The 13578-nt window shown below is 54.9% G+C and overlaps 2 protein-coding genes across 5 annotated transcripts in view; both read left to right on the top strand.

Moving 5' to 3' along the window:
• Window positions 1-7487: 7487 nt before the first annotated feature.
• On the top strand, window positions 7488-10616 carry LOC149916350 (E3 ubiquitin-protein ligase PHF7-like). Its single transcript, XM_090147869.1, has 9 exons — window positions 7488-7603; window positions 7902-7993; window positions 8082-8180; window positions 8437-8561; window positions 8752-8914; window positions 9006-9112; window positions 9334-9444; window positions 9596-9714; window positions 9880-10616. The coding sequence occupies exons 1-9, from the start codon at window positions 7519-7521 to the stop codon at window positions 10614-10616; spliced, it is 1638 nt and encodes a 545-aa protein (XP_090003995.1). The 5' UTR covers window positions 7488-7518.
• A 1169-nt stretch (window positions 10617-11785) lies between these two features.
• Window positions 11786-13578, top strand: part of LOC149916348 (E3 ubiquitin-protein ligase RNF123-like) — a 24963-nt gene continuing 23170 nt past the window's right edge. For all 4 annotated transcript variants that reach the window (XR_016470001.1, XR_016470000.1, XR_016469999.1 and 1 more), the window contains exon 1: window positions 11786-13498. The gene's annotated coding sequence lies outside the window, so the exon portion shown is untranslated. The remainder of the gene's footprint in view (window positions 13499-13578) is intronic.

The raw sequence follows: 13578 nt of genomic DNA, 5'->3' as shown, positions 1-13578 counted from the left end.
CAGGGCCAGAGGCCGTGGAGGGGAAGGGGCACTGCCACTGCCAGCAGGCAGCCACAGCCCAACTGCGACCCCCTGGCAAGGAGCAGAGGAGCCCTGCCCGTGGCAGCTGGGGTGACCCTGCCTTCCTTCTCTGCCACAGGCAGATGCAACTTGAGGCCTTTCCCCCTCCTCCCATCGCTCTTACCTGGGAGAAGAGGCCGACCTCGTCCTCGCTACATCCTTCTTTCAGAGAGTTATATGGATTCGTGAGGTCTCCCCTGAGCCTCCTCTCGACTGAACAACCGCAGTTCACTCTGCCGCTCCTCATGGGACTTTTGTTCCGGACCCCTTCCTGCCCCGTTGCCCTGACACACTGCAGGGCCTCCATGTCTTTCTTGTAGTGAGGGGCCCAGTACAGAATACAGCTCTTGAGATGCAGTCTCACCAGTGCCAGCTACGGGGGAACGATCACCTGCCTGCTCCTGCTGGCTGCACCGTTTCCGCTACAAGCCAGGATGTCCTTGGCCTTCTTGGGCACCTGGGCATGGTACTGCAGCGCTGTGGTAGTGCCTGGGCTTGCTGTGACCAAAGAGTGGGAGCCAGCACTTGGTCTTCTTGGGCCTCATCCAGTTGTGCTCAGCCCATCCATGCAGCCATCCCGAGCCCTGTGCAGGGCCCTCAAGCAGATCAACACTTCTTCCCCACTATTCTCAGTCCGGACTCCTCTGGAGCATCACTCGCATCTTTTACTCATCATTAGTTCTTCATGTTAGAAAGTCCTTATCATTAGCATGTGGGTATCGAAGTACTAGAAATTTAGGTAGGTCACTGAAAAAATAATGCCCCCCCCATTTCCTTTGAAACTACTACACAGACGAATACTACGAATATTGATACTACTCCTGTTTAATAGATCAAATTTTCTGCTTCCAAACGCTATTTTTCAATGTAGTTACAACAATTAGCCGTGTGTTTTCATCAGCAGTGGTCGACAGTCTGCATGCCACGGTTGTAAAACCTGCACCAGTGGGAGTAACCCACTGTCGCTGTCACCAGTGCTGAACCACACAACCCAGTGCCTCACTGTGCTCACTGTTGGCAGAAAGGTTCAACCTCTACTGCCATCCCACCGACATCCCCCTCTGATGCCGTGGGCCAGTATCATCATATAGGAGGAAGTACCTTTGGAGCAGCCTTTGTAACATTGGGCACAGAAGTACATACCTATTTTAGACACTGTGGCAACTATTGAAATAGTTGCATTGCATACCTCTTTCAATATCACATATTGCTACAAACCTATGACCAGAAGAGAAGCACAAACACCATGAATAACTAGATGCTCACCCATGTGTGTATGTAGTTGAAAACTTCAGCAATCCGCTGCCAGAAAGGGGGGAAGGGGGGGCGGGGGGGAGAGAGAGGGGGTTCCTTGTGACAAGTGAGACACGGACTCCATTGCTGGTGCAGAACAAAGACCTTTATTATGGGTGCTTACAACCTTTCACACCCCCGTAACAACCCTTTGGTCACCTGTAGGAGCCACGTGTCTCGTGCGCGTTTACATCTGGTGCAAGTAGCTGCCCAGCTTGTTTATTCATTTGCAAGGTCTTTTGTACGTAATGTCTTTGTTTGTCCCACATATGCCCCTTCTTTATCAGTTTGGACAACAAGCATTTGGGTGATCCCCTTATTAATAGAAGGAATATATACCAACAAAGATGCAAAAACTGAAAGACACATTAATACCACCCATCAAACCAAACCAAACCCATGAGTTTTTGACATGTAGCTTTTGCCCTACAATCAGAAATTTTCTGAGGTAGTTGTTGCATTACTTGATGCTGAGAGATTGGCTGCAGCATCCGCAGTCCAGTTTCCTCCGTAGGCTTCTGTTAGGAGGATACCCAGAAGCTTGGTATGGATCTGAAGAAGCAGCAGTAATGCTGATGGTACTGTCAAGTAGGCCTTCATAACTCTGGCTGGAACCCATCACAGTCCAGCACCTGTGAAAACACAAGCATAAGCTCTTCTCCTTTTTATCTATCTATCTATCTATCTATCTATCTATCTATCTATCTATCTATCTATTTATTCATTCATTCATTCATTCATTCATTCATTCATTCATTCATTCATTTATTTATTTATTTAAGAGGGAAGGTTATGTATTTATTTACTTATTTTAAATCGCTGAAATTACATATTCAGAACCAGAATTATGAAAGCCAGGCAGGTGCAGGTAAGATATCAGGATACAAGCGATACAGCTGTAAATACATATTTGTACACATTACATTCTTAAGCGCCAGAAGATATTCAGCCACTCAAGTTGGATTATACAACCAAATATGAGAAAGCTTCCTACGCTGCCAATCTACTGCACACAAATGCACGTCATTTTATAAAGCACACGCGTAGCAAATACTGTTTTCTAACTTAGCAACATGCATTCACCTTGAATATCTGCTTCGAGTCATTCTCTGATCCTTTTTGTAAAGACGAGATCTTTGGATTCCCACAAGTATTCCATAATGGTTTTTTTAACAGAAAGAAAAAAGAAATCTGTTCGTAAGTGAAAGATTCCCTCTCTTGTTAGAAAAACTACGCTACCTGCTATAGAAAACAACAGCTGTTTACTGAAGTTTACCTCACATCTGCAAGGCAATGTATTTTCACCACTTCCAGCTGTGCTCCTGCTCCAAAGCAGTTGACTGAGTATCACAGCAACTCAGACATAGCACAACTTTCAAACATACTTCCAATGTCTCAATCTGCATACCATGATCTTTTATCTTAGGGGTTTCTGGAGCACTGAGCAACTGCTACGACAGCTAAAAGGTTCAGAAAAATACACTGCATCCATGCCAACAGCTGAATGAGTGCGGGTCCAAACACAAACATACATCTCCGCAGCAGCTTTCTGCAGCTCCCGCTCCCACATGCTGACGATGAGCACCGGGTGCTTGGGAAGGTGAATCAGCCACAGGCTCAGGGTCTGCACACTCTGCTGCGAGTTGCTGAGCTCCGATACCTTCCGCTCCAGTGCCTTTTGTTGCACAGATTCTCTCCAAAAGCCCATCCAGATCACGTATTGAGTACTTGTCAATTGCACCAAGGTCTTGCAATCATGAGGACAAAGAGTGTAACTTTTCATAACAGAGCTCAACAGACTACTGGTATAGAGGGAGCCGAGCCTGAATCACAAAACGAAATCACAGGGCAGGTGAGAGCCGAATGCATTCTCTGAACCATGTCAAAGTCCCCCTCCCACTCTAATTCTTTGCAGATCATATGCCAAACATCGTGTGGATCGGGGGGTTGCAAGTCTGGCTCCTTCCTCGGGCTCACTAGTCTGGTGTCTAAAGGGTAAATCGATCTCCGGGGCCCCAACCATAGGGGGGGACCTGTGTAGGAACCCTTTAGCCATAGGGTCAGAGTGCGTAGCTGCATCTGACAGCCTCACTCCCGCTTTGTCCCAGGTTTCTGTGCCACAGATCATAGCCTCATCTACTCCTTCTACATTACGAGAGACCCACACCAAAAAGTAGCTTTAAATCGAAGCTTTCCACTTCAGCGTGGTGCTCCTGCAAAATCGTTTCCATTGATATGGAACGTATTTCTTTAGAATTGTTTCAGAACGGCATTTGCTTAATTATGAATTAGGTAAGGGGTGTACAGCAAACAAAGGCAATGACAGGCACTACGGGGAGGGTTGTTGAGGGGGGGGCCTTTGAGTCCGGGCCCGCCCTGGCTGCCTGGACTGGCTTCCATCAGCTGCTGTAGAATCCCCTGAGGACCGTGATGCTCCCGGTCTGGTGTAGCTGTGTGCAGCTCTCAGCACTAGCGGTTGGTGCTTGCCTGCTCCCATGTGTTTGGTGTGTTCAGGGCTGGCTCAGAGAATCTGGGGCCAAACACTGCAATGGAGAGTGGCTTCGTGTCTGGGCCCGCTCACCCTGTCTGCACCGGAGGTTGTAGCCAAGTGCAGGGGAGTTCCTTGAGGACTCTGATGTCCCCTGGCTGGCAGAGTTTAGGGCGCTGCTCTTGGCAACTGGGGCAGCATTATGGCTGCTCCCACGGTGTCCCCGGGGCTCATTAAAGCTATTTTCATCCCAGTGTAGACGTGGGTGTATTCTCCTCCGAGCTAAGGGAGAACGCTAATTTACTAAATACGATATCGGAATGCAAGATAACACAATATAATGCCATATAATTGGGGTTGCGCTAATAAATCAAATAAAATGAGAGAGAGAGTATCCAAAACCAAAGGCCTTACTCTAAAGCAAGGCAAGACAGCTAGGGAGCACGCACCGCTGAGACAAACAGCAAAAAAAAAGAGCAATCTTGTGACTTGCAAGCAGTTTTATCTTTCCCTCTGAATGGAAAATGGAAACACAAAGTCCTCTGGGGTACGTAGTTCTTCCGTTCTGAGAACCAGATAGCCGGAAATGCAGCAGTCCATGGTACCAGAGCATTGACTCTAGCTCCCAGTGCTTTACGGGATGTTATGGTGTGGAATACTGATAACAAAAATCATAAAACCATGACAGTGGCAAAAACACAATCTAACTCTCACAGGAACACAACTCATGACAGGACGCCAACTGGATTTAACTCCATTCACCAGCACTCCGCACCCAGCCGTTCAGCCACTTCTTTACCCATTCAAGCCACGGGATGCCAGTTTCTCTGGGAGAATACAGCAGGAGACAGTGCCAAAGGCTTTGCTGAAGTGTAGGTAGACAACGTCAACAGCCTTTGCCTCATCTACCAGGCAGATCACTTGATCTTAGAAAGAGATCGGGTTGATTGAGCAGGACCTGCCTTTCGCGAACACACACAGGCTAGGCCGGATGCCCCAGTTGTTCCGACAAATCAGCTTTATAAATGGGTAAATAGTGATAGACAAGGGGGAATGGTTTTGAACTAAAGGACGGAAGATTTAGGTATGGTGTTAGAGGGAAGTTTTTCACTGACAAAGTGGTGAGGTGCTGGAACAGGCTGCCCAGAGAAGCTGTGGAAGCCCCTTCTCTGGAGATATTCAAGGCCAGGTTGTATGGGGCCCTGGGCAGCCAGATCTGGTACTTGATCTAGCGGTTGGCAGCTCTGCCTGCATCAAGGGATCTAGAACTTGGTGATCCCTGAGGTCCCTTCCAACCCAAGACATTCCATGATTCTGTAATTCTATGATTTCACTCAGGATGATCTGCTACCCAACTGTCCCGGGCACCAAGGTAATACTGACAGGCCCGTAGTTCCCCGGGTCCTTCGTACAACCCTTCTTCTGGATGGGAGTAACACTGGCAAGATTCCAATCACCAGGGACCTCTCCAGTTGAGCAGAAAGGCTGACTGATGGTGGAAAACAGCTTGGCAATCCCCACTTGCAGCTCCCTCAGCACCCTCGGGTGGATCCCATCTGGCCCCATGAACTTGTGTCAGTCCAGATGAAGAAGTTGGTCTCTACATGTTTCCACCTGAATCGTGGGGGCCTTATTCTGCTCTCCATCCCAGACTTCCAAGTCAGGGGGTGGAGTACCCGAGGATAATTGGTCTGACTTTTAAAGACAGATGTAAGGAAGACACTGAGAACCTCAACCTTTTCCTTATCCACAGTAGTCATGTTTCCCACCGCATCTGGTAAAGGATGAAGACTCTCCATAGCCGTCCTCTTATTGTTAACATATTTGTAAAAAGGTTTTTTTTTGTTCTCTTTTCCTACAGTGGCCAGGTTGAGTTCATGTTGGGCTTTTGTCTTTCTAATTTTCTCCCTGCATAATCCTGGCCACTTCTATGTGCTCCCCGAGTTGCCCGTCCCTTCCCTACTACAGGAAGTAAACTCTTTTTCTCCCCTGGAGCCTCAGCAAAAGTTCCCTGTTCTTCTCTGCCGGCTCATTTTACAGCACAGAGGGACAGCCTGCACCTGTGCCTCTAAGACTGTGGAATACAAGAAAACCTGTTCAGAGCAGCAGCTGTGGAGCAAGATAAACAGCATGAGAACCAAGGACAGCTCTAGAAGAAGGAAGAATGTCTCACGGCTCCGATTGGATAAGCGCCTGCATGAACGGTTGAAGAGTGTTTTGTAGAATGCTCTGTCGATGTGTAAAGGTGGATGGGAAAGTTGTAGGGCTGGATGGGAAAGCCAAAAAAAGAAAACCTGTGAAGGTATTTAAGTGATGTGAGAACTTGTAATAAACGATTTGGATCGTTCATATCTGAGTCTGTGCATCAGGTGCTGCATAAGACTTCCTTCTTGAGGAGCGACCAGCCTTCCTGGACCCCTTTGCTCTTCAGGGCTGAATCCCAAGGGACCCTCCCTATCAGTGTCCTGAATAATTCAAAGCCTGCCCTCCAGAAGCCCAGGGCAGGAGTTTTGCAATGGCTTCCAGCTCCTCCTGCTTCTCGTAGATGCTGTGTGCATTGCCACAGCAATGCACTTCAGCTGAGACATTGCTGACACCCCCAACTCCTGCATTCTTCCTCTTCATACCTAATTCAAAGCTCTCAAGCTAGCATAAAGTACTCTCAGAACCGGTGATGACATGCCTACAGTACTGTGTTCAGTTCTGGGCTCCTAACTACAAGAAAGACATGGAGGCCCTGCAGTGTGTCAGGGCAACGGGGCAGGAAGGGGTCCGGAACAAAAGTCCCATGAGGAGCGGCAGAGTGAACTGCGGTTGTTCAGTCGAGAGGAGGCTCAGGGGTGGCCTCACCACTCTGTATAACTCTCTGAAAGAAGGATGTAGCGAGGACGAGGTCGGCCTCTTCTCCCAGGTAACAGTGATGGGACGAGGGGGAAAGGTCTCAAGTTGCATCAGGGAAGGTCCCCGTTGGATATTAGGAAGAACACCTTTGCTGAAAGAGCGGTTGGGCACTGGCACAGCTGCCTGGGGAACTGGGGGAGTCAGTGTCCATGGAGGTGTTCCAGGACTGTGGGGATGTGGCACTGAGGGACCTGGGCGGGGGGGGTGGAAGGTGGGACTTGGTGATCTTAGAGGTCTTTGCCAACCATACGGATTCTGTGATTCTGCGAATTGAGTCATTCATTGTAACGAGAGGTAATCAGCAGCAAACAACCAAGAAGTCATGGAAACACATAAACACTTGATTGGGATACTGATGGAGCCACAGGCCCGGCAGCATTCAGGTGGGGCCAGGAGGGTGGACGTGTCGCCCAGGGCCTTCAGCGGCACCAACACGCCGGGTTCCAGCAGGGCTGCGTCCGGCACCGGGCCCCTCACCATGCGCTGGCTGCAAGAGCCCCGCCCTCCTGCCTGGGTGCCCTCATCCCCTGCAAGGTGTGATGGTGTCACAGAGGGTGGCACGGAACGGCCATTGTGACACGCGGGGTGTGGAACAGAGCTAAGGCTGCGGGGCTCAGGCCAAGCTCAGTGCGACCTGGTGAGGTGAGCAGGGAGGAAGGGCTGCCTGAGGCTGCTGAGCGAGGAGGATTCCCCAGCGCCCAGGGGCCTGAGCTGAGAACTCAGCCTCGTCCTGCTTCTCCCATAGGTTGGCACGCGGAGGACGAAGCCCAGCACTGATGGGACAGAGACTCTGCAAGTGGTTGCCGTCAACGCGCACGGTGTGCACGGGGACACAGGAGGCTGCCGGCTCGAGGGAGCCAGGTGAGAGCAAAGTATCCCTGCACGCAGCTCCCCATCGCCAGGCAGAGGCGTGCTGGGGTTCTGCCTGCGGCAGAGAGGGGAGGCGGGGACACGCAAGGCCCCTCTGCTCCTTGGCCAGGGGGGCCGTGGTTGAGCTGTGGCTGCCTGCTGGCACCGCTGGGCCTGCAGTGCCCCTTCCTCTCCACGGTCTCTTGCCCTGCCCCTCAGCTGGCATGGCCGGCACAAGCAGCCCCTGTGGCAGCCCCCGGGGGCACCTGGCCCCGCAAGGCGCTCACTGCTGTTACTCTCCCCTCTCCAGCATGCGTGCTCTGCGGCCATGTGGTTGAGGATTCGAGCACTCTTGGGCGCAAAGCAGAGAATGGTGGATTCTATTTCCACGAGTTTTGTGCGGTGAGTTCCCACGTGGCTCCTGACACCTTCCTCCAAACAGCCATTACTTCCTTTCTGCCCTAATATCATGCTCTTTCCTCTTGTACAGATATTTGCCAATGGTCTTTGTGAACCTGTGGAAGGTAACAGCGAGGTACGTTTTTGGACAGAAGACCTGATACGCACAATGAGGCAGGCAGAGCAGATGGTGAGCACCGGACCAGAACAGGGAGCTTTGTGACGGGAGAGCAATGGAGAGCTTAGCCTGGTCCAAAGAAAGCAATCCCAGCCCTTTCAACCATTTTCAAGAGAAATTCCTGCTCTTGCAGATGAGCCCTGTCCACCCGGCAGCTCTGCAGAGTGCCACCCAGCCCTGCCCGCATCCTGTGCCCTGCCCATGGGAGCGGGGTCTGCTGCGTAGGCCCTGGGGCTGCTGCTGACTGGGGCTGCTCTGCTCTTTCCAGCTCTGCTTCGTTTGTGGCAAGTCAGGGGCAAGCATCACTTGTGCAAAGCTGGGCTGTGACCGCAGCTTCCATTTCCCCTGCGCCTTGGAGGGTGAATGCATCACCCAGTACTTTGGAGAGTTCAGGTAATGGCTGCCAGGCATCACCTGTGGGCCTGCAACCTCTGCTATCAGCAGCAGCCAAAGAAGCAAGGAATGCGCTGTGACACCTCCCAGCAGCCTGACAGAGCCAGAGCCAAGGCCTGGGGCTCTTTCCTGTTCCTCTGCCCTCCCCACAGCACTTCTCACCTTGCCCATCCCTCCTATCTTCCCCCAGGTCCTTCTGCTGGGAGCACCGCCCACATCAGGCAGTGGAGGCAACACCAATGCAGGACACGACCTGCATCATCTGCATGGAGCCCATGGGTGACAGCAGGTCGTACAGCACCATTGCATGCCCAGCCTGCGAACAAGCCTGGTTTCACCGGACCTGCATCCAGGTAGGAGCCCTCCCCTCACCCTGCAAGCACCGCAGGTGCTCAGCAGAACCCAGCCCAGCTCACACTCAAGTTTTTTGTGCTTCTGCTGCAGGAACAGGCCCTGCACTCAGGGATTTATCGCTTCCAATGCCCCCTCTGCAGAGACTGGGTCAGGTTTATTCCAGACATGCTCTTTATGGGGATCCGCATCCCATTCAGGTTGGTGCTTTTCAGCCAGCTCTTGAGATGTGAGGGCACAAGAGCTGTCCTTTGCAAGGGACTGTCCCAGCTGGCCTGGCCCTTTGCAGCCATTAACGTGGGCCTCAGCATCACTGGGAAGCTGGAACAGGAGACAGGGTGGAGGGGGAGGGATTCCATGGATTAGTTTTTGTCTGGGGGCAGTGGGTGCTCATCACATTCCCTCCCTTCTCTGGCTGAAGAGCAACACGGGAGGAGACTAACGCCTATGCGTCACTACCAGAGAGGCACAGGAGATGCAATGCCAGCGACTGCCATTACCCACACGGCAGGGAGCAGGCAGAGGCAGAGGGGTGAGTGACCTCAACAGCCCTCTGGGGCTCTGCGCGGGATTGCGGCCTCGACACAGCCTGGGCCAGCACGGACTGGGCACCAGAGCTGTGCCGGGCACTCCCTGGCTCAGGTCACTTTGTCCTCATGGCCGCAACCCCTTGGTTTCCACAGGCCCTGGCAGCTGCTCCTCTGCAGCTCCTGTGCTGCGCAAGGCACTCACCGGCGCTGTTCCTACTTGAGTCAGAGCACAGCCAGCTGGGAGTGCAACGCCTGTGCTGGAGAGGGCACCGGTAAGAGGCAAACAGCCGCGTGCTGCTGGGCTTGGGCCAGGCGAGGCCTGGCAGCGGCTGCTCAGAGCGGCCTTGCTCAAATCCCTCTAGCCCTGGACAAATGGGAGCCTGTTCCGGCCCGTGGCTGTAATTCCATCCTGCTCACCTTCCTGCCTCCCCTTACAGCCTCCGGCACCAACTCAGATCTTCCTGGCTACAGCACCATCAGCCAGCAGGGACTGGGGCCATCCCGAGGCTCTGCGACACCAGAGAGGAGCAGCTCCAGCACCACCGGCCAGGCATCATCGGGGCCAGCTAACCGTTCCCGAATGCCTGAGAGCAGAGGCCTGTTCAGGCAGCGCAGGACAGACCGGAGGAGAATCCGCCCATGTCTACACCGGGATGAAAACAGATTTAATGAGCCCCAAACACGCCGTGGGAGCAGCCGTGCTGCAGCGCTGATTGCTGAGAGCAGCGCCCTAAACTCTGCCAGCCAGGGGACATCAGAGTCCTCAAGGAATTCCCCTGCACTTGGCTACAACCTCCGGTGCAGACAGGGTGAGCGGGCCCGGACACGAAGCCGCTCTCCATTGCAGCGCAAGGCCCCAAATTCTCCGAGCCAGCCCCAGACACGCCGTGGGAGCAGGCAGGCACCACGTGCTGAGAGCAGCACCAACACACGCATAAGGCGGGGAGCACTACAGTCCTCAAGGGTTTCCACAGCAGCTGATGGAAGCCGGTCCAGGCAGCCACGGCGGGCCCGGACTCGAAGCCGCTCCCCTCTTCCACATCGGGCTGCAGAGACCAACAGCCAGCCCCAAAGACGCCGTGGGAGCCGGTCCAGGCGGCGAGGGCCAGCCCAGGGGCGAAGCCGCTCCCAGGTACCACGTCAGGCCCAGAACATCAACAGCCAGACCCAGTGATGTTGCGGGAGCAGCCATGTGCAAGCTCCACTTGCTGTCCAAAGTCATCACAGTCCATCACAATAAAACTGAGAGTTCCATCATGCCACTGTCAGTTGTGTTCTTCTCTGCCTTTCCCGAGGTGGGCAGCTGTAGGGGCTGCAACCCTGGGGACCCCTTCCCCCCAGCACCCAACCCACTCCTTCCTCCCTGCGGCCCGGTTCAGGCTGAGCTGGGTTCTGGTCCCGACTCCAGCGGGGCGCAACGTTTCCAACACGCAACGGGGCGGAGGCCAGGCTGACAGCTGCAGCCCCGTTCTGGGGGTGTTTCTGTCACCTGTGTTTGGGACATGCTGGCAGCCCTGGGGCTGCTGCCGGCTGTGGGGTGGGCCAGGACCCGGGCTTTCCTCCTGCATTCGGGCAGTGCCACATGTCTGAGGGCTGCTGCTGCTGCTCTGGGGATGCTGCCAGGCAGGGGGTGACGCAGCCCATCGAGTGCGTGAACCACTCATCTCTGTCCCAAAGTCCGGCGTCATGCCTCCTGTGCGAGCAATACCAGTGCTGCCACTGCTCATAAACGGGACAGCCACCCTTTACTTACTCGGTCCAGCTGCCCAGAGAATCAGCCCGCCGTTCTCTTCCTGCACCCAATGTGTTCTCCTAACACAGCCAGCGCAGCGCGTGCCGTTTTCTTGCCGTGCCACAGATGACAACACAGGGACAGCGAGCCGTCTTGCAGCCCCGAGCGCGGTCGCAGCCCCCTTCACTCTCGCAACACGGCGTGTTAGCGGCCTCGTCTAATTCCAGCTTCTTAAACCTCTCTTCCCACGCCCGCTCCAGGCCCGTCGCCCGCACTCCGCCGCGCACCCAGCGCTCTTCGGCCGGTGTCCCCGCGCCATACCCCGCCGGCCGGGCTGTCTGGGCGTGTTCCCTCCCGCTCCGGCTCTCGCCGACTGCCGCGCATCCGGGACGCCCCGCGCGGACTCACGGTGCGGGAGCGGGGCGCGGTCCGCTCGGCGCCTCCGCCCGTCTCCCAGCAACGCGCCCGCCCGCTCGCATGGCCCTCGCGGCTCGCCGTAGCGCGGCGGCGAGTGCGGAGCGCTGGGCCGTGGCGCCCGGGTTCTGTTTCAGCCCACGCGCGGCGGTGCGCCGAGCGGGGCCAGGCACAGGGGCTGCCCCCGGCAGCACGACCTCAGCCGGGGGGGGCGGAGAGGCCGCGTCTGCGTCCTTCCGGGCCGGGGCCGGGGCCGGGGCCGGGGCCGGGGCCGGGGCCGGCGGCTCGGTGGGAGGCTGCCCGCTTCTGGCCTTGGGGACGTCGCTGCGTTCGGCACGCGCGGGCAGAGCCGTGGCTGCTGCCGGCTGTGGGTGGGCCGGGACCCGGGCTTTCCTCCTGCGTTCGGGCAGTGCCGCAGGTCTGAGGGCTGCCGCTGCTCTGGGGATGCTGCCGGACTGGCGGTGCTGGCCTTGTCTCCTCGCCCTTACCGCGATGGGAGGGTGCAGTGCAGCTACCAGACAAAGCTGCGTTTGCTGGCCCTCCTGCCCGTCGTGTGCCAGCCCGATTTAAAACCTGGCCTCCCCCGTGCTGTTTGTTCTGCGCTTCTTCTAAAAAGGGTTCAGCTTGTGGCTGCCCAGAGTGGGGAGCCCAGTGCCTGGCCTCAGTCAGAGCCCACGTTTGCTGGGGCTGCATGGGCCGGTTTTGTTTTTAGGTGCCGAATCACCGATCCGGGCCGTGAAGAGGCTGATGTGTGGGCTGCTCTGCTCTCTCTCTGACCTGCTGGCAGCACTGTCTGCTCCGGTGGGATATGCAGTGTGGCACGGCAGCAGTGCTGCACCCTCCTACTTGTTTAGGGCGTGCAGAAGCTCAGGTCCCTGGCTGGTCACTCCGCATGGCACTTGCCGAGTTCCTAACTTGTCTCAGACCAACTTATTATATGCTCTGTATAAGATGCGTTGCAGAATCACAGCATGGTTTGACTGAGAGGGACCTTACAGTTCCCCAGCCCCACCCCTGCCATGGTCTGCCTGTCCCCCAGCTCGGGCTGCCCAGGGCAGAGGGCCCTCCACGGCCTGGGGCACCTCCAGGGATGGCAGCCACAGCTCTGGGCAGCAGTGCCAGCGCTTCACTGCCCTCTGAGCAAAGAATTTCTTCCAAATATCTCTCCTAAATCTCCCCTCTTTTAGTTTGAAATTGTTACCCCTTGGCCTTTTATTATCAGACAGTGTAAAAAGTCACTCTCCCTCCTACCTGTAAGCTCCCCTCAAGTACTGGAAGGTCACAGTGAGGTCTCCCCGGAGCCTTCTCTTCTCCGTGCTGCCCACCCCCGTCTCCCTCAGCCTGTCTCCATAGGAGAGGTGCTCCAGCCCGCTGAGCATCTTCGTGGCCTCCTCTGGCCCCGCTGCAACAGCCCCGCATCCCTCCTTCGCTGGGGCCCCCAGGCCTGGACGCGGTGCTCCAGGTGGGGCCTCATGAGGGCAAAGCAGAGGTGGAACAATCCCCTCCCTGTCTGCTGCCGCCCTCTGTTGATGCAGCCCAGGATGCTGTTGGCCTTCCAGGCTGTGAGTGCACGCTGTGAGTTTAGTCTAGATGATCTGTGTCTGCAAGCCTTCCTGTCTCTGCATCTTCTCTAGTGCAGTTAACCTAAAATGTTCCAAGACATCAAGAATTGTAACACCAGTATTATTTGTGTTTGTTTATGGGGGTTTGGTTTTGCTTTTAAATCGGATCCCCACTTTCAAATTTGAAGTTACTTTATCTGAAAGTAGTTCAGCAGTAGGGCTCCTGAAGATGTCGTCTCACCCTTGGGACCTACTGGTAGCCGGAACCACTGGTAGCCTCCCCTGTGGTAGAAATGCACTCGCTCCACGTTGCTGGGCTGTAGGGCTGTCAGTGAAGAGAGTGAGAAGGTAAATAACTTCTTGGAGCTCTGTCTTCCCCCGTGTTGATCTGCAAACGTTATTGCTTGTACTTGAAGTTAATGTTTCGA

The sequence above is a fragment of the Phasianus colchicus genome, chromosome 11, assembly GCF_987193195.1.
Source record: "Phasianus colchicus chromosome 11, bPhaCol1.hap1.1, whole genome shotgun sequence".
Taxonomy (NCBI): Eukaryota; Metazoa; Chordata; class Aves; order Galliformes; family Phasianidae; genus Phasianus; species Phasianus colchicus.
The sequence above is the reverse complement of the archived record's forward strand: the minus strand, read 5'-3'. Positions and strand labels throughout refer to the sequence as shown.

Bases quoted from the DNA above. Each gene is read 5' to 3' on its own strand.
- LOC149916350 (XM_090147869.1), top strand. From the start codon at position 7,519: ATGGGACAGAGACTCTGCAAGTGGTTGCCGTCAACGCGCACGGTGTGC. The intron at 9,113-9,333 runs GTTGGTGCTTTT...CTCTGGCTGAAG, and splicing joins GGGATCCGCATCCCATTCAG to AGCAACACGGGAGGAGACTA. The intron at 9,445-9,595 runs GTGAGTGACCTC...TGGTTTCCACAG, and splicing joins GAGCAGGCAGAGGCAGAGGG to GCCCTGGCAGCTGCTCCTCT.